This window comes from Dipodomys ordii, unplaced genomic scaffold (genome assembly GCF_000151885.1).
Source record: "Dipodomys ordii isolate 6190 unplaced genomic scaffold, Dord_2.0 Scaffold64, whole genome shotgun sequence".
Classification (NCBI taxonomy): domain Eukaryota; kingdom Metazoa; phylum Chordata; class Mammalia; order Rodentia; family Heteromyidae; genus Dipodomys; species Dipodomys ordii.
In genome coordinates, this window is record NW_012267280.1 from 55,892 (window position 1) to 75,723 (window position 19,832).

At 38.4% G+C, this 19,832-nt stretch overlaps 1 protein-coding gene across 1 annotated transcript in view; it reads left to right on the plus strand.

Moving 5' to 3' along the window:
• Positions 1 to 19,332, plus strand: part of LOC105990250 (vomeronasal type-2 receptor 116-like) — a 73,210-nt gene extending 53,878 nt beyond the window's left edge. The window contains exons 4-11 of the mRNA XM_013022610.1: positions 2,497 to 2,569; positions 2,736 to 2,882; positions 6,137 to 6,187; positions 6,819 to 7,107; positions 8,158 to 8,961; positions 10,170 to 10,397; positions 11,483 to 11,606; positions 18,410 to 19,332. Of these exons, the coding sequence (XP_012878064.1) occupies positions 2,497 to 2,569; positions 2,736 to 2,882; positions 6,137 to 6,187; positions 6,819 to 7,107; positions 8,158 to 8,961; positions 10,170 to 10,397; positions 11,483 to 11,606; positions 18,410 to 19,332 (2,639 nt within the window). The remainder of the gene's footprint in view (positions 1 to 2,496; positions 2,570 to 2,735; positions 2,883 to 6,136; positions 6,188 to 6,818; positions 7,108 to 8,157; positions 8,962 to 10,169; positions 10,398 to 11,482; positions 11,607 to 18,409) is intronic.
• The last annotated feature ends 500 nt before the right edge of the window (positions 19,333 to 19,832 follow it).

Consider the following 19,832-nt stretch of genomic DNA (forward strand, 5'->3'; position numbering starts at 1 on the left):
GAGGGAGAGGTCTAGGCCTAGCACTCTGGGTCATTAGCAGTGCAGGCCTCCCATGTGACTGGTCCTCAGAAGGGTATTCACAGTGCCGCATGATCATACTGGGCTGACCGGCTGCGTTATGAAAGTATCCTGCCCCTGGATGCTGGACTCTCATCTACTTGATCTGTGTCCTTGGGTGTGCTGGTCAAATTCCTAGCACCATGAATGTTTTCTGCATCTGAACACTGTGGTGGCACCTTAACCTGTGTTGCTGTGTGTGCTGATTAGGGTCCTGACATTGTGAAAGTTTTCTGCATCTGGTTTCTGTGATTTCACATTGCTGATCCTTGCTGATATGGACACAGGTTGCTCTACCTATGAGAAAAATCTTAATTTGTACTGCAATTTTAGCCTTAGTCTGCATTTAATACTACCCTTTTTGATTAATATATTACCCCTTTTCTTGTGTCTTCTCTAACTGCTTTCCTAAATATGTAAACTAAAGTTCTGCCCTTCTATCATTATATTGCTTAGTTCTCTAAGATATTTCCCACTTATCAATGTTCTAAATTTTAAAGTGCTCATGGAGTATGTTTGGTTCAATAGTCTATTCATATATTTGCATTCTCCAATATTCTTGAGTCTATTTGGTTCAATCTCTCCCTATCTCCACATTGCCTTTAAAATTCTAGGAATGGAAGGAGTTCCAGAAGTTGGTGGAAAATTAACAGGGGACCAACAGAACTCTCTCTGAAGAGCAGAGTTTTAGAATCTGAATGGTTACATGATGTAAGCTGCAGTTACACAGGGATTAATACAAAAGAAGAAAATTATAAGCAGCCTGCATACCAAGACAGATTTAAGCACCTGCTGGTGTCAGCAGTGGCAAAGATGGTGGCTGGGGGAGCCATGACATACTGTGGTGGGAGCAGACACAGCATGCACTTGGACTTTCCACTTTACCTTCACCATGAACTCAAAGACCAAGAAAGGAAATCCACAACCCAGCTGGCCACAGACACATGCAGAAAGAACTCACCACATTGTGGATGGTCTGAAACACCACTAGAAAATGTGAGAACCCCACCAAGAACATAATCCCTTCCTTCCAACGAACAACACCTGGAAGGAAATTCTTCCCCCTACCAGAGAAGAATGTCATCTTTAATAGTGGCATGGACTCTACCAGAGCAACTGAACAGTAACACTTGCTGGAGAAACAGTGACATTTTTCAAAATGGCAAATGACTCTGGTGTCCTTTCATCTCTCTAGCAGAAAAAAATCTGACTCCAGGGGAAGGGGGGCAGCTCCAATCAGTGGGAGGCAGGGTCAGGGAGAGAAGGCCACACATCTCCCTAGAAAACAAAAACAAGCTCAGCATCCAGGAATATTGCAGCCCAACCTGCAGCTAGCCAGGCATCTGGGAATTATAAACAAAAATTCTCACTGAAAAAATACTGGACAGGTCATAAAACTTGAGGACAGTTTCAGGCTGGACCAAAAGGAAGGTCTCAGGATGTGCCCCTCTCTGGATCTAGACCCTCTCAGGTTCTACCCCCTCTGTCTAAATGTATCCTCTGCCCAGCTACCATATGCAACTAAGAATTTTAAAATTAAGTGATAAAATCCTATCAATGTAATAAATAAACAAATGTAAATGACCCTTGGTAATATCATTAGAAAAGTTTTTTTCCTCCTGCAGTTTTAAAGTACATGCATGATATTTTTTCTGACACCCAGTGCATGATAATGGGTAAGTGTCCCACAACGTGCATCCAACACTACAGACTTGTACAGACTGTTCATTATGCTGAAGTATCTCTGTTCTCAAGGGCCACTGAAGTCTACATGGAATTTGTATCTAAAATATGTTGACAACTTGAAAACATAGAGTTGGTTTTGATATTGACTTAGGTTGTGATAGAAAAAAATTTCCTCTATGATTCTGTGTTCTCACACTACTGCAGCTTGAAAATGTCTTGATGTGTGTTAGCATATTTAGTAGCCATTATCTGTTTGAAAGGGAAAGTTCAGAATGCAAAAGTGGAACTCAATCTCAACACTGACTTTGAGTTATTTATTCACATGTAATTGCTAGTTTCAGCAGCATCATTGCTTCCTCAGGCAACAATAAATGGGTACATTTCTAGAGGCCACTGTATATGGAATTCTTGTGAGAACATCCCTGTATCAACCACCAATGTTCTGTGGCTATTATGGACATTGTAGGTGGGAATCAACCTTCTTGGTATGATACCCTTGTAACTTTACTTGAGGTATAGACTTTTTGTGGACATTTCATCATGCACATCAAATGGCATCCTCTGAGGAAATCCAGTTGCATCATCCCAAATGGCTTTCATGAAAACAGCTACTTGACACAGATGTTGACCAAAAAACCATCCAAGGTAACTCCATCTCTTGGGCCTCACAATCTGTGGTCTTGGATGAAATCATAGCACCTGGGGTAATTCCACAAACATGTTTCCCAACTCATGGTTTTCTCCTGAATAAAGGCCACAGATGTAGAGCCCCAGGGAATACTTTTACACATGACTTCTGGGGACTCACAGGAGGCTTTGATGAAAGGTGAGCTATAGTATAGATTCCTATCAATAAAAGGACACATATGCACATAAAAAGGTATCTGTCTTGGGGTCCTCATTTCTAGACAGAGTTTCAGAGTGGCAGAGGCTTCAGGGATGTACCTTTTGTCTTTCATACTCCTACTTCTCCAGCTTCCCCTCCCTGTCAGGTCCTTGGCTGGCACTAGCTGCTTCTCTACTATGAAGCACCGAGCACACATGGATGGAGACATGATGATCACTGGATTGTTCCCTCTCTACACTTTGGGAATTGATCGCAGTAATAGCGATTCTTCCTGGAATGAAGACCACACACCGTAAGTAACTCATCATTACTGTTTTGTTCTGAGGATGGGCAGTGGCTTAGGGAGCTCAATGTTTTGTCTCCTCTCCACTGACCTCCTGTCCATATTGTACCAGGAACAGCTCAATTTCATAATTTAGTCTTATATCTAAAGCTAGTAGTAAAGGACTGTATCTTGTTCCATGTATCTTCTACTTTCCAGGTTGGTAGGGTCTTCACTTTAGTCCAGAAACTCTTATCACAGAAAATGAAGGAATGTTATTACAATCAAGCTGAGTCCGTGGAATGAGTCTAGGACTCAAAGGATGCAGCTACATATTCTGACCCCTGGGTCAGTAAGCTGAGTTATTAACACCTATATTTTGAAGACATGGATAAAAATTCTTATTGAAGTCTGGGTGACTCACACTTGTAATCCTAACTACTTATAATGTCTGAGGATGTGCCTATCAAGGCACAAAAATCTTTAAGACTTTTATCTCCAATTAACAAGCCAAAAGCTGTCAGTGGAGATATTTCTCAAGTGACAGAGTGCTAGCTTTGAGTAAAAAAACTCAAGGACAGTTTCTGATGCACTGATTTCAACCCCTAGGATTGCCACACACAAAGACCCACACACTTATATTATTACTAAAGACAAGTAGATACTGTTGCAAACTAAGCCTTGTGTCATTATTTCATGTCAGAAATGCTCCACAATCCAAGCATTACCAGGCAGCTCCATGGTAAATTTTCCCTTATGGGAAAATTTTATATGCCCTGATGAGTTCTGCTTTACTTGTGTAAATGCATATTCTTGGCTTTTAGTTGGTTCCAGGGTCTCATTAAGTAAAATCCAATAGAGAAAAAAGGAAAATGACCATGAAGAACTTCAAAGAATTCTGGCAAATGATCTGATTCCTACTGCATTGTTTCTACTGTCATTGTTTTCATCATTTATACTTCTTTTCAAGTACCTTTATGACAAGTATAACCTAATGTAGCTGCCCGAAGATGAGAGCAGAGATCACAGGACAGGAATTACTCTTTTCCCTGCTATAGAAGATGTATACCCTTGTCTTATATGTCACTGATGTGGGTAACTTTCTTTCTTTTATTTTGGTACTGGGAACTGGCCCTGAACTGTTTTGCTGAAGGCTAGTGCTCTAGCATTTCAGCCACATCTCCACTTCTGGCACTTTCTGGTGGTTAAATAGAGATAAGAGTCTCACAGACATCCCTGCCCAAGCTGGCTTCAAAACACTATTCTCAGATCCCAGCTTCTTAAGTGTATAAGAATACAGGTGTGAATCACTAGTGCCTGGCTTAGTTTATTCTTATTATCCACTATTTTACCAAGTTTACTTGATTTTCATTCTCTTAATTTCCTAAAATGTTTGAGTACTTTTTATCATGTGCTAATATAACCGCATTAAGTATTATGGTTTCAGCCAATGGATGATTCTTATCTACACATAGATATGAAATGAAGTCTGGTCTGGGATACTAAAATTTTATGTGCGGTATTGGCTATAGATAGCAGTATTTATTCAATAAGATTTTCTTGTAGATAAATGTAGCATGGCAACTAGACATCAGTAGGTGAGAGATTTCACTGAACTCTATACCCACTGATGTTACAGCAATGTTTCTCAATCTTTACACAAGGTGGTGCTTGTGCCAATTATCTGGTCCATATTGTAGTTGCACCATGCATGCCTCATACTTTAGAGTTGAGGCATTCGCTATTTTTATGTTCATTTTTATATCTTTTCCCACGTCCTTTTTCACTCTGCCATATCTATCACTTCTGCTCATTTTCAGAGTCCTGAAAGTAGCTAGGATTAGAGGCAGGAGCCATGGTGACTGGCTTGCTTTGCACTCTTGATTGGCTTTTTCTCTCAAGGCTGATGCTCTATCACTTGAGCTACACCTCCACTTCTAGCTTCTTGTTGGTTAACTGGAGATGAAGAGTATCATGGACTGTTCTGCCACTGCTGGCCTTGGCTCAAGACCCTTGCCTCTTAGCCTCTTGTTCGGCTAGGATTTCAAGCATGAGCCACCAGTGGAGGTAATTTTAATTTCTTGAGAAATCTCCAGTCTTTAAATTTTATGTACCATCACCAAAACTGCAATCTGTGTCTTTGTTGATAGGCAACACATAATCACTGATTTGTATTTTCCTAATTGCTCAAATGGTTGAACCTTTTTTTCTTCATTGGTTTTCCATTTATACTTTTTCATTTTTAAATTGTCTGTTCCTTTATTGAATTATCCTACTGGTATATAAGTTTTGGAGCTGTTTTCCACTATGCTATTATTCCTCTATGAAATGAATAGCTAGCAAGATATTTAACAATGCATGTGGCTGCCCTAGCATTTCTTTCATTGTACCAAAGATTTCAGTTGGGTACAGCCACAGCTTCTTTCCCTATCCAAGAATCAGATATCTGTAGTTGTTTGCAATTACTTCTTGGTCTTATATTTCTTTGATCCATGTGTCTGTTTTATTGATTTTTTCTACTATTATGACAACACAGTATAAGTGCAATTTAGTGTCTTGGGAATGAGATAAAGTATTCTATCACTTAGTCCAACCCACAGCTTAATTATTGCTGTCATTTTATGAGCTATTTGAGTTCTGTTTAAGTTACCTGTGTATGTACATTTCCTCTTATTTTCTCTATTACTTTCAAAGTTCCAGGCTCTATTAAGAACGGACCAATTTTTAGTTTAAAAAAAAACAAGTTGAAAATAGAAACTAGTTTTTGTGTAGAAACTCCATTTTGTAATGCCACTCGGGTCTGGTGGTTTATTGCAGACAAGAGTTTCATGGACTTTCTTGCCCGAGTTGGTTCTGACCTGCAATCCTCAGATCTTAGCCTCCTGAGTATTTAGGAATACAGGCATGAGCCACCAGTGCCCAGTGATGAAACTTTTATTCACTCTTCACTCTTGCTTCCAGTTTGCTCATCCATATGTGTATGATCAATCAGCTTTTCTTCAATCTCACTATTTTCTTCTGTTTAGAATATATCATCCACATGATAGGCATCCATGGGAATGATTTCACATATGACTGTATGTGTCAAACATATTGTTTCCTTTTAAAAATGGGTGTTGATTTCATTAATTTCTTTATAATGCACATGCACATACACACACAAACACACACTTGTACACACAGACAGGACACAGAGAAAGGAAAAAGAGTACTTTGATCCCCTTTATTCCTCTCTATTCTTTTCTTTTCAGTATTTCAATCTAAATATATTGGGAAGAGGGTAGTGATCACTTTACTTTACAATATTGGCCTTGGTACAAGGATTTCAATGTAAAGCTTGCTTACAATTCTCTCCTCATCCACTGTGTTTGAGGTTCCTCTCTCCATAATGAGTTCATTCGAGTTGGATGCATACATTTTTTAGTTACATAAAGAAGAATAAAATTCTCTCACCTGATACTTGAGCTCTTCTTCTGAATGATATTGGGAGAGCTGTTCAATATGTTGGGTTTGTGAACACAGCTTGGTATAGAAACTTTCGCAAATAAGACTTTGCTTCGGAAAATTGCTCTTAAAGTGAACATTGGTTAGTTAGCCTTGCCAGCTACAAAACATAAATTGGGTGCTTAAAAACAAGATTTATTTTTCACACATATAGAACTAGTTATCCTATGATAAAGGAAATGGAATATTTGATGATCACGAAAGCCTAATCCATGTTTAACAGACAACAGCTTTTTGTTGTGGTGCATATGATAGTGAGGAAAAAACATGCTCTTCTCACATTCATGACATACTCTCTTCATGTCATTACCTGATTCTGTGTACAACCATAAAACACTACATTCTTATTCCAACCTAAATGAAGATAATGTTTTAACATATTCATTAGCAAAGAAGCAAGCATTCAATACAGCAAAATCATAAGTCTTGAAATGCTCCACAATTTCTATGCTCATTATGCAGGTTTGTCTTCAAGAACTATCAGTTTGTTTTGGCCTTGGCTTTTGCTATTGAGGAGATCAACAAAAACCCTGAACTCTTACCTAACTTGACTCTGGGATTTGATGTCTATGATGTCCAATTTGGAACTTGGAGAATATTTAAGAATCCCTTCATTTGGTTCTTTGGGAAGTACAAGATTCCAAACTACTCTTGTCTGAGAGAAAACAGGTCTAGAGCAGTACTAACAGGACCATTTGGAATAACATCTGCTCTCATTGGGACATTGCTGCAACTCTACAGATTTCCACAGGTGAGGGTTGGAGGGATACAAAAATGTCTAATTGGTGACATTTTCTGTGTTAGAAGATAATGATAGGAAGAACCTGAATTTATGTGCCTATCAAGTTTTATGGTATCAAAATTAAGTACTCCAAGCTAGTGGGATATGTATATTCCTACTGTTTGGGAAAATAGAAGAACTAGACTAACCAATGTATTATTTATTATTTCAAGTCTTACCAATAATTTCCTTGTGGTGTGAAGATATGATGAACAGAGTACTGGTGACTTGTACCTGAAATCTTAGCTACTCAGGAAACATTTCCAATTAACCAGCAAAAAGCAAGATGTGAATGTGTGGCTCAAACAGTAGAGTACAAGCCTTGAAATAAAAAGACAAGCAAGTATCTGATGCCTTGAGTTTGTGCCCCTGTACTAGCATGCACATTCACACAAACACAAGAACATGAACACACATACACACACACACACACACACAAGATATTACGTTGAGTGTAACAATTCTGGCTTAGAATGAGAAGTGGAAATGTTTTCTCTCATATGTAAAAAGTTAGATCTAAAATGTGAGCATGCCATATTAAAATATATAGGACACATACATAGCCATTTACATATATACATCATCAATCCAACTAAAGTATGGTATACATAAAGTTGGAACACCATAGAAAAATTTCTGGAATTCCAGAAAGATGAAGCATATCTTCTGGGAGGAGGGTAAATGTTAAGGGGAAAAGGTAGAGAATAGGGAATGGATTGGATGGGAAAACAACACAGTATTCAATGTACATATTTGAAAATAAAAAAGAAAACTGAAGGCATGGGTAGGGTTGATATAGATGGGAGAAGTTGATAGAAATAGTGACAGAGATTAAGAGACATTTTATAAGTAATTGGATAGATTGTACTACTCTTAAATAATTCAAATATTTCTTTCAAAAATTAAACCAAAACCCTAGGTTTCTCCTACTTCAACTGTTCCTTAACATATTTCAAGACTGAGATTATGATGGATGGCAATCTTCTCGTTCATGGAGCATCCAATTTTCTTTCCGTTTAGCTTACATTTGGGCCTTTTGATCATTCCCTGAGTGACCATCACAAGTTTCCTGCTCTCTATCAGGTGGCCCCAAAGGACACATCAATAGCCACTGCCATGGTGTCATTATTGCTTCACTTTACCTGGAGCTGGGTTGGACTGTTCACTTCACAAGATGAGAATGGCTTGTGGATGCTTCCTGAGCTTAAAGAAGAAATGGCCAAGAATAGAGTTTGTGTAGCCTATGAGCTACCAATATCAAGCAAAGGCACTGAACATATAGTCAGAATTATGGCCGTTTATAATGAGATAAATAAATCTTCAGCAAATGTCCTCATCATTTATGGTGATAATGAATCACTATTAGATTTAATGCTGTTTGTTGAGCAATTTTTAATAAAAGGCAAAGTTTGTATCATGAACTCACAGTGGGATTTAATAACGAGGAGATATTTTATGCTAGGCTCATTCCCTGTACCTCTTATTTTCTCACACCATCATGCAGATGTTTCTGGATTCACAGATTTTGTCAAAGCTGTTCACCCTTCCAAATACCCAGAAGACTTTTTTCTTGCAAAGCTGTGGTTTCTCTCTTATAATTGCTCAGATGCTGACTCTGACTGTGTATCATGGGACAGTTGTCCTCGTGATGCCTCCTTGGATTGGTTGCCTAGGCACATTTTTGACATTACCATGTCTAGAGACAGTTACAATATATACAATGCTGTGTATGCTGTGGCCCAGGCTCTCCATGAGATGCTTCTTCATCAAACAGAAGTTCAAACAATGGGAAATAGAAAAGGGACAGTGCATTCCCCTTCAAAGGTAATTTCTCTTTACTGGATGGCACACATCATGAGCAAAAGCACTTCCTGGAAAATGTACTGGATGAAATTAAATATTTGGATTGATTTTCCAAAACCCAGGAAATTACTTTTTTATCTATCATGGGGCTTGAACTCTGGGCTTGGGCGCTGTCCCTCAGCTCTTCAGCTCAAGGCTAGCTCTCTACCACTTGAGCCAAAGCACGACTCTCAGTTTTCTGGTGGTTTATTGGAGATAAGAGTCACACAGACTTCCCAACTGGGCTGGCTTTGAACCATGATCCTCAGATCGCAGCCTCCTAAGTAGGTAGGATTATAAGCATGAGCCACCAGTGCTATGCCAGGAAATTATTTCTGTTTAAATGTCTTAGAGATACTCTAGATATATGTGCAAATTTTCTTACAAATAAACAGGCCACTAACACAAATTAAATATAACTCATATTTTTATAATGCATTTTGTGCCTTTGTTGGTTTTTTGTATTCATTTGGTTTTTGCGGATCCTAGGGCTTGACATCAGGGACTGGATGCTGTTCCAAGATCACTTTGTACTCATACCTAGTGCTCTACCACTTGAGCCATGTCACCACTTCCAGCTTTTACTGAGTAGTTTTTTAAGAGTCTTATGGGATTTTCTGCCTGGAATGGTTTCCAAACATGATCTTCAGATCTCATCCTCCTGAGTACCTAAAATTATAGGCATGAGCCACCAGATCTTGGCTTATGAGTTGGTTTCATTACAAATAACCTCAACAGGTTCATAGTTAATGTTTTGAAAACTGTAAATTCAGCCTCTTTCTATGAGTCTCTTGAATAATAGCAAAGGATCATCTGTTCAACAGAATTATCCATATTTTTCATATGTGATCTCGTTTCCTTCAACTTCCATATTAAAAGTTTAGCAAACTCCAAGTATAGGCATTCATAAAAAAATGATAGTTGGGAAAAACTGTAGCTAAGCAACTGAGTATTATCTCATTCCTGGCTGTTTGTTTGGAATTGGTTTCTCTTATTTAAACAAAAAGCCTTCTGATCCTTATCTGACAGATCAGGATTCAGAGAGATTATTTCATTCCTCCATAGAATTTCTTCTGCTATACTTCATTAGGTGGCTATGCTATGCTTGGATTGAGAGACAGAGTTTGAAGGCAATCAGGAGCTTTTCTTACTTCAGGTTTTCTGTCTTAACTTGGATGTATCTCTTTTAGCTGCACCCTTCTCTGAAAAACATCCAATTTTACAACCCTGCTGGAGAACAAGTGATTTTGGATGAGAAAAGGAAATTGGAGCCAGAGTATGACATTCTGAACATTTGGAATTTTCCAGAAGGTCTTCAACTGGAGGTGAAAGTTGGAAAATTTTCTCCATATGCTCTCCATGGTAATCAACTGTCTTTATCTGAAGAGATGGTAGAGTGGGCCATAGGAACTACAGAGGTGGGTTGGCTCTAACCATAATGTTTTTTTAAATTTCATTTTATTGTAAAGATGCTATATAGAGGGGTTACAGTCACATGACTAAGGCAATGAGTACAATTCTTATCGAGCATTGTTTCCCTTTCCATAGTTGTTCTTCCACTATTCCTGCCCTCCCCCATAATCACTAAAATCATAATGATTTTAAGGACATCTATGTAAGTAAAAGTCATCGTTCAACTTTACACCTGTCTGACAATCAGCAACTTTCACCTGTAAGTTAGCTATTCAGATAGCTGAGATCTGAATATCACAATTTAAAATTAGTCCACACATGAACATCTATGAAGTTCTTATTTCCAATTAACCACCAAAAATCAGGAAGTGGAGATGTAATTCAAGTAGTAGAGTGCGAAACTTGAGCAAAAATGCTCAAGGCCACTGCTTAGAGTCTTGAGTTCAAGCCCCAGGTCTGACTACCATCAAAAAATTTTTTAATGTTTTCCTAAATGTTGATTTTGAATACCTTCATAAAAATAAATAATATATTTTTAGTAAGTTTCTCACACTGTGATAAAGTACCTGATGAATCACTGTATTTAGATGAATGGTTTATTCTGTGGCGTTTTCATTCCATAGAAAGTTGACCTGCTACATAGGCATCTTTGGGAAGAGGAATCATTGAAGGTTCCTGGGAAAAGAGTCTCACTGGAAAACAAAGAGAAAGCTATGTGATTCTGGGGTTCACAAAACACTATAAAAAAGGAGGTTTTCCTCCAGGCTCTTCTCCATTTTACACATGAGGAGGGGACAACACATAATGACATGAACTCAAGCCAGTTCATTAGGCTCTCCCCAGGGACTTACTTTGTCACAATGAGTTTCCCATACTTTTCACTAGTTCAACAGGCTACTAATCAAGGTTGCATCTCATAAGCCTTTGAGAATAATGGCATTTAGAATCTATAACAGAATTCAAATAATTGACTACATTTACCCACATAGAAACATAATCCTTAATAATCTGATTTTTTTTTTAATATGGTATTTTTGGAGTGTGGGATATGAGTCTAAACAGTTATTGACACACCTCTGACTTTCGTCAGACTCCTCACTCTGTCTGCAGTGAGAGTTGTGGTCCAGGATTCAGGAAATCTCCTCAGGAGGGAAAGGCTGCCTGTTGCTTTTCTTGTAACCCTTGCCAACAGAATGAGATCACTAATGGGACAGGTAAGTAAATGTCTTAGTAAGGAATTCTTCATTTCTCTCTAGTTTTCCTCAGTCAAACAAACTCAATGCAAAAGTTGTGTATTAGGGTTGCCCAGCCCATTTGCCTTTTCTCTGGTATGGTGGTATTGCTAGTGAAATATAATACATCATTGTTTTGAATTACATATTAGTAATATTTTTGATATACTGCAGGCAAAGTTATTTGCAAGAATGCCTCTTATCATGAATCATTGGACAAGGGTGAACTAAAATACATTAAATGTAAGTTTGATTAAGGACAGTGATCTTTTTTATGCTGATACTGTTTTTATTGTAAAAATACTGTACACAGGGGATACAGTTATATGAGCAAGGTAATGAGTACATTTCCTATCAAGCATTGTTGCCTCCACTTTTGTTTTTACCCTACTATCCTACCCACCCACCTCCACAACTACACTGCCCTCCACAACCCCACCTAAATTGTAAAGTTCATTTTTCAACATAATGTCTTGTACATCTCATTGTTACAATGGGTCAACCTGTATCCCTATTTAAGAATTATGTTTTTCCCTTACTCTCCCCCAATTAGAGAAAGTTATACACAATATGTAGGGCACCAACATCAAATACTGTGAAAAGCGGGGTTATACCTTGGGGGAGGAACATACAAAGAAAAAATCACTTGGTACATTATAACTAGGTTAGAAACAATAGCAAGAAAAAACAAACCACTTGTGTCCCTATCTTGGGGTTCATTTCACTTAACATCATCTTATCTGGTCATATGTACATAATCATCTTTCTGCTTGTCCCAGACATATAAGTTACTTCAAATAAGGTAAATAATGGGACCCATGTTTCTTTGGGCCTGGCTTACTAAACTTAATATAATTTTTTCCAAGCCTTTCCACCTTTCCATTTCCTAACAGATGGGGCAATGGCATTCTTTCTGATGGAGGCATAGAATTCCATTGTGTGTGTGTGTGTGTGTGTGTGTGTGTGTGTGTATCACATTTTCTTGATCCATTCATCTATTGAGGAGCATCTGAGTTGGTTCCATACCTTAGCTATAGTAAATAATTCTGCAATAAACATAGTTGTGCTGTTAGCTTTTGTATGGTCTTGTTTGTGATCATTTGGGTACATGTCAAAAAGAGGGATTGCTGGGATACAGGGGAGGTCTATGTGGAGTCTTTTGAGGAACCTCCATACTGTTTTCCAGAGTGATTGAACGAGTTTGCACCCCAACCAACAGAGAAGTAGGGTTCCAGTCTGGCCACATCCCCTCCAGCATCTACGGTTGTTAGAGTTCTTGATTATAGCCATTCTTTTTTGTTTTTTTTTTGGTCGGTCTTGGGGCTTGAACCATAGGCTTGGGCACTGTCCTTGCACTCTTCGGTTCAAGGGGAGCACTCTACTGCTTGAGCCACGACACGACTTTTGGTTGTCTAGTGGTTTATTGGAGATAAGAGTCTCACGGACTTTCCTTCCCCGGGCTGGATTTGAACCATGATCCTCACATCTCAGCCTCCTGAGTAGCTAGGATTACAGGCGTAAGCCACCATCGCCCTGCTGATTATTGTAACAGGGGTGAGGTGCAATCTCAATTTTGTTTTGATTTGCATTTCTTTTATGGCTATAGAGGTTGAGCCATTCATGTGTCTATTGGCCATTCTTATTTCCTCCTCAGAGAAGTTTCTCTTTAAGTCTTTAGCCAACTTATTGGACAGTTGTTTCTTTGAGATTTGTTGTTGGGGGATTTCTTTTTTTGAATTCCAAGTAAATTTTAGATATGAGACCCTTGTCCATTGTATAGCTAGTGAAGATCTTCTCCCAGGCTATGGACTTTCTATTGGTCTTGTTAGCTATGTGCCTTGCCATACAGAAGTTCTGCAGCTTCATGCAATCCCATTTATCCAAACTTTTTTTGATTTGTTGTGTTTCTGGGGCTCTATTAGAAAAATTTCAGCCTATGCCACGGATACATAGGGTTTCCCCTATTCCTTCCCCTAATGTTTTCATGGAGTCTGCTTTGCCTCCGAGGTCATTGATCCATTTGGATTTGATTCTGGTTCAGGGTGATATATAAAGATCTAGCTTAAGTTTTCTACAGGTGATTAACTAATTCTGCCACCACCATTTACTGAAGAGGCTGTCTTTCTTCCATTCTATTTTTAGTCCTGTTATTGAAAAATATTTAGCTATATGTCTGTGGGTTCATTTCTGAAATTTCAATTCTATTCCATTGGTCCTGAGGTCTGTTCTTGTGCCAGTACCAAGCTATTTTGATTACTATGGCTTTGTAGTAGAGTTTGAAATTTGCCATTGATATTCCTCCAGCATTGTTCTTTCTGTAAAAGATTGTTTTTGCTATTCAGGGTCTTTTATTGTTCCATATGAATTTTTAGATAGCCTCTTCTATTTCCTTGTAGAATGAGTTTAGAATATTGATAGGTATCACATTGAATTTGTAGATACCCTTGGGAATTATTGCCATTTTCATGATTTTGATCCTTCCAATCCAGGAGCATTGGAGGTTTTTCCTCTTCCTAAGTTCTGCTTTGATTTACTTTTTCAGGTTTTTAAAGTTTTCATCATAGAGGTCCTTCACTTTAGTTGTTAATTTTTAGGTATTTTATTTTTTGTGAGCTACTACAAAAGGAGTTGCTTTGCTGATTTCAGGTGCCCTCTTCTCATTGTTGTCATACAGAAAAGCCATTGATTTTTGAGGGTTAATTTTATACCCCGCTTCTTTGCCAAAGTTTTAAATCAGGTCGAGTAATTTGGGAGTGGAGTCTATGGGATTCTTTAAATACAAGATCATGTCATCTGCAAAGAGGGAGAGTTTTACTTGATCTTTTCCTATTTGGACCCCTTTTATGTTTGTATCTTGTGTTATTGCTATAGCTAGGCATTCTAATACTAAATTGAAGAGAAGTGAAGAAATAAGACATCCTTTTCTCATTCCTGAGTTTAGAAGAAATGGCTTCAGTTTTTCACCATTAAGTATAATACTGGCTGTAGACTTGTCATATACGGCCTTTATTGTATTAAGGAATGTTCCATGAATTCCTAGTTTTTCCAGAGCCTTCATCATAAAGGGGTGTTGGATCCTGTCAAATGCTTTTTCTGCATCTATTGAGATAACCATGTGGTTCTTATCCTTGCTTCTGTTGATTTGATGAAGCATATTAATTGATTTGTGTATATTGAACCAGTTTTGCATTGCTGACATGAATCCTGTTTGATCGTGGTGTACGATTTTTTGGATGAATTGTTAAAGTTGATTGGCCAAAATTTTGTTAAGTTTTGCATCAATATTCATAAAGAAAAGGGTCTATAGTTCTCTTTCTTTTATGAGTCCTTGCCTGGTTTTGGGATGAGGGTTAAGATGGCTTCATAGAGTTCGGCAGTGAAATTTCAATTTCAGTTTCATTGACGAGTTGGAGGAGTATTGGTGTGAGTTCTGCTTTTAAGCCCTTGTAGAATTCAGCTGTAAATCCATCCTGAGCTTTTCTTAGATGGAAGGCCTCTTGTTGCTTTTTGTGTTTGAAGGCTTGATATGGGTCTGTTAAGTTGGTTTAACTCATCTTGGTTTAGTTTCAGCATCTTGATATTTGCAAGGAAATAGTCCATTTCTTCCACATTCTCAAACTTATTAGCATAAATGTTTGAAAAGTATTTGCTTATAATATTCTGAATCTTAGTTGGTTCTGCTATGAGGTTTCCATTCTCAACTTTGAGTTTGTTTATTAGGTTGTGTTCTCTTCTTTTTGTTGATTCTTTCTATGGTTTTTTTTGGATTCTAATTAATTTAATTCTGATTTAATTTAATTCATTTCTTTCTGTCTACTGGATTGGGGTTTAGCTTGCTGTTCATTTTCAAAGAGATTCAGATGTCTCATTAAATTGTTGGTTTTAGATATCTCCAGTTTGTTGCTATAGTAACTCAGAGTTATAAATTTGCCTCTGAGTACTGCCTTTGCTGTGTCCCAGACGAGCTGGTAATTTCTGTGTTCATTTTTGTTGGATATCATGAACATTTAATTTTCCTTTCTCAATCTTTCAGCCTCCATGAGTTACAGGACTTTCTTTGGTTGCTTTTGGTTTTGACTTCTAATTTTATTCCTTTGTGGTCTGAGAGAATGGGGGCATAACTTCAATGTTTCTGAATTTGCAAAAGTTTGCTTTGTGACCTAAAATGTGGTCTATTTTGGAAAATGTTCCATGTGCTGCTGAGAAAAACATGTATTCTGATGCTTCTGAGTGAAATATTAGGTAGATGTCTGTTAAAGCTATTTGATCTATGCAGTTGTTTAGATCTGCAGAATCTCTGTTGAGTTTTTGCCGAGTTGATCTATCTAGTGGGGATAGTGGTGTGTTAAAGTCTCCAAAAATTAATGTCTTTGGATCTATGTGAGATTTGAAGGGAAGTAGTGTTTCTTGGATACATTTGGTTGCTCCGTTGTTTGGTGAATAGATATTTAAGGGTCACAATATCCTCCTTAAGGAGAGATATTAGTATGTAGTGGAGAGGTAAAAGGAAAGATTGAACTTAGCGCATTCTTAATCTCAGAGAGGAAATGGGTAGAACAGAATGAATAGAGAGAAATAAACAAGAAAAAATTGAAAAAAACAAAAGTTTAAATTTTAGAAATGGAACTCTTAAAAACTATGTAAGTATAAACAAATAACACTGATAGTAGAAAAGGATAGATTGAGAGAAGGAAAAAGAAAAAGGAAAAAGGAAAGGAATAAAAAATAAAAAATTTAACAATGGAATACTTAAAAAGTATATAGGTATAACCAAATAATACTACTATTAAAGAAGTTAAGACTAATATGTTGTGAATTAAGTAATCAATTTCTGAATTAAGTACGTTGAAAATGAAGGATAACGTCTAATAATTGACGACGGGTATATATATGTGGATGAGCAGAACACCAATTAAGTCAGGCAAAAATAAAGACAAAAATAAAAGGAACAAAAGGTTAAAAGAGATTTAAAACATGAACACACACAAGCACATATACACACCCTAAAATAAAAATTATGAAGAAAAAAAGAGAAACTTTATTATTGAAAAAAAGGTAGAAAACGAGTTCTTTGATTTTTTGGAGTAGCTAGGGGGAAGATTTGTATATCCCATCTGTCTGTAACCAGTCTCATGGTGGAGTCTCTGGTTTGCTTGTGGTGTTTGGTTTTCCTGTTTCTTGATTGTTTTCTAAAGTCAGTTTTTTTGAGCAGGCAGAAAAAAGCTCTGCCTAACCCAGAACTTTGTGATCCTCCTCCCAGGCTAGTTCAGTGGGAGGGTCATCTGCTGAGTATCACAAGAGAGTCAGATGGCTGTTTCTTCTAGCTTGGAGTTGCTGTGATGAGGCTAAGTTCTGGGTAGGGTTGAAGCCTGTTAGCAATCAGTAGCTTTTCCTTGAGTGGCTAGCTCTGGAGACAGGCATATTGCCCAGCCTGGAGCCATTCTCAGGATTTATGTTTACTGAGTTTCAATTGTTTGTCTTTTATCCCTCCTCATGCTGGGTGTCCTGTCTAAGCTGTAGTGGGAAGGGACAGCCTCTGGCTCTGTTTACCCAGTGAAGAAAGTCATTCCTATGGTCGCAGAGCTCCCTCTGCCTGGGAAAGGCAACTTTTCACTGGGTGGAGCAGAGCCTGGCAGGTTGGATCAGGTTCCTGTGACCTGTTGAATGGCTCCTATTGTTTTCTTCCAAGACCTGAGTTGGAGCTAGTTGCTTGGGCCAGGCCTTTGTCAGTATGAAAGATGGGGTTCTTCTCCAGTGGTGGTGGACGTGCTACCTTCCACTGCAGCTCCTTGAGAAGGAGTAAAGATGTCTTGTAGGTATTCATATCAGCCTCTTGGTTTCGGGGCCATCTATGTTCTGTGATCTGCAAGATGAAGATTCTGGCTCCTTATCAGTTCTTGCTGGTGGTGAGTAGAATCCACTCATACACCATGTCTGGTGCCTTTGTCTCGGGATCTCTCTGCTGATATGATGGCCACCACCAGGGACATTGGCAAGTGCTCCTTTACCAAGCAACCGGGATTTTTCTTCTCTGGCCAAACTCTCTGTAGTGTGATGGCACACTTGGTGTGATTTTCTAGCCTAGGACTGTTCACTAGAACACTAAAACTGCTTTCTATGCAAGAGCTGGATTAGCTTCCAGGTTCTCCTCTGCCATCTTCCTACAGATTCCACAGTGATTGTTTTAAGTTACATTTTTGTCCACACAGAAAAGATGAATCTTGCATATTGCTATTTTTCAGTGCCCACAACTCTTCCTGGCACAGGACAAGCATTCAGAAAGGTGGATGAAGTTGAAGAAGTGACCATTACTATAGAGTTTCCATGACTGTTTTCTCTGTTCCTACTGTTTCACAGATAAATAGGCAAGATGAACATAATTAGATGAATTCAAGTATGTGCCACAGGAATGAAATTGTTTTACAGAGTCATGCAGGAAATTGTGACATGTACAATTACAATTTTCAGTAGAATTGGAAAATAGGGCACAACTCAGTTCGTAAGAGTGAGGAAAACTGCAGAAAATTGTCAGGATATTAGAATACCCCAACTGTTATGATGTTAATATATGTGATAATCACTGAAGGAACAAAGTGAATTTTTATGTAAAAGCCTGAATAAAGAACTAGATGAAAATGGGAATAGGTCATGGTTTAGAACAGAAAAAATACTTTTATTGTAAATGCTGACAGGTTAGGATAACTTCTAAGTGAAAAATTTCCTAAATTCTTTGAAGTAAAAGACATTCACAACAAGAACTAATGGTAGCTTACACTTCCCACCAGATATGGGCCAGTGTGTGAAATGTGCAGATCATCAGTATGTCAACACACAGAGAAATCAGTGCCTCCTGAGAGATGCAAGTTTCCTGGCTTTTGGAGATCCCTTGGGCATGGCTCTGGCATGCATGGCTATCTGCTTCTCTATGCTAACTGTTGCTGTTCTTGGGATATTTGTGAAACACCAAGATACTGCCATTGTCAAGGCCAATAACCGGACTCTCAGCTACATCTTGCTCATCTCCCTCAGCTTCTGTTTCCTCTGTTCCTTGCTCTTTCTGGGCCATCCCAACACAGTCACCTGCATCCTGCAACAGGTCACATTTGGAGTGGTGTTCACTGTAGCTGTTTCCACAGTACTGGCTAAAACAGTGACTGTGGTCCTGGCCTTCAAGGCAACTTCCCCAGGGAGAAAGATGAGGTGGCTGCTGGTATCAGGGGCTCCAAACCTCATCATTCCCATCTGTACCCTGATCCAGGTGACCCTCTGTGGACTCTGGTTGGGGACTTATCCTCCCTTTGTTGACACAGATGCACACTCTGAACATGGCCACATCATCATCCTGTGCAACAAGGGCTCCCTCACTGCCTTCTACTGTGTCCTGGGATTCCTGGGCTCTCTGGCCCTGGCCAGCTTCACTGTGGCTTTTCTGGCCAGGAACCTGCCTGACACCTTCAATGAAGCCAAGTTCCTGACCTTCAGCATGCTGGTGTTTTGCAGTGTGTGGGTCACCTTCCTGCCTGTCTACCACAGTGCCACAGGGAAGGTCATGGTGGCTGTGGAGGTCTTCTCCATCTTAGCCTCTGGTGCAGGACTCCTAGGCTGCATATTTGCCCCAAAGTGTTACAACATCTTGTTAGTGCCAAATAAAAATTCTCTGCATTGTTTCAGTGATAAAAAACTTAGTAGGAGAAACAAGCATTCTTAAGACTATACTCACAATTTGATTACTAATGTTTTTTACAGTAATTTTTTTCTTCTTGTAATGCTTAGTATTTTGAAATTTTTGCTTCGATAATAAGGATCTATTGTGCATTTTCTAGTCGAGGTAGTCACAAGTACTCACCATTTAAAGTGGAATTTTTCTGCTATATTTTTGCTTCCTCCTATTCAATCTAAACATTATTCTATCATACCCTCTTTTTAGTGTCTTTTTCACTGATGATTTTCGAAATCCCTTTTCTAAATTTTTAAATATATTAGCTTCCTCTCTGAATACCACCATGATAGAGAGTCCTCTAATATGTTTCATTAGTATTTTATTCTTGACAAATTTTCCTCTTTAAATATCATCCTCAGAGATTGTTTTGGTCACTACTTCTGTATTTCTATTTACACATTCACCTTTTGCAAGTATGCTGAGTCTCTTTGGTGGCACCTTTCTTGATGTGTCTGTCTTTCTTTCTTTTTGCCATTCTCCATCTCCTT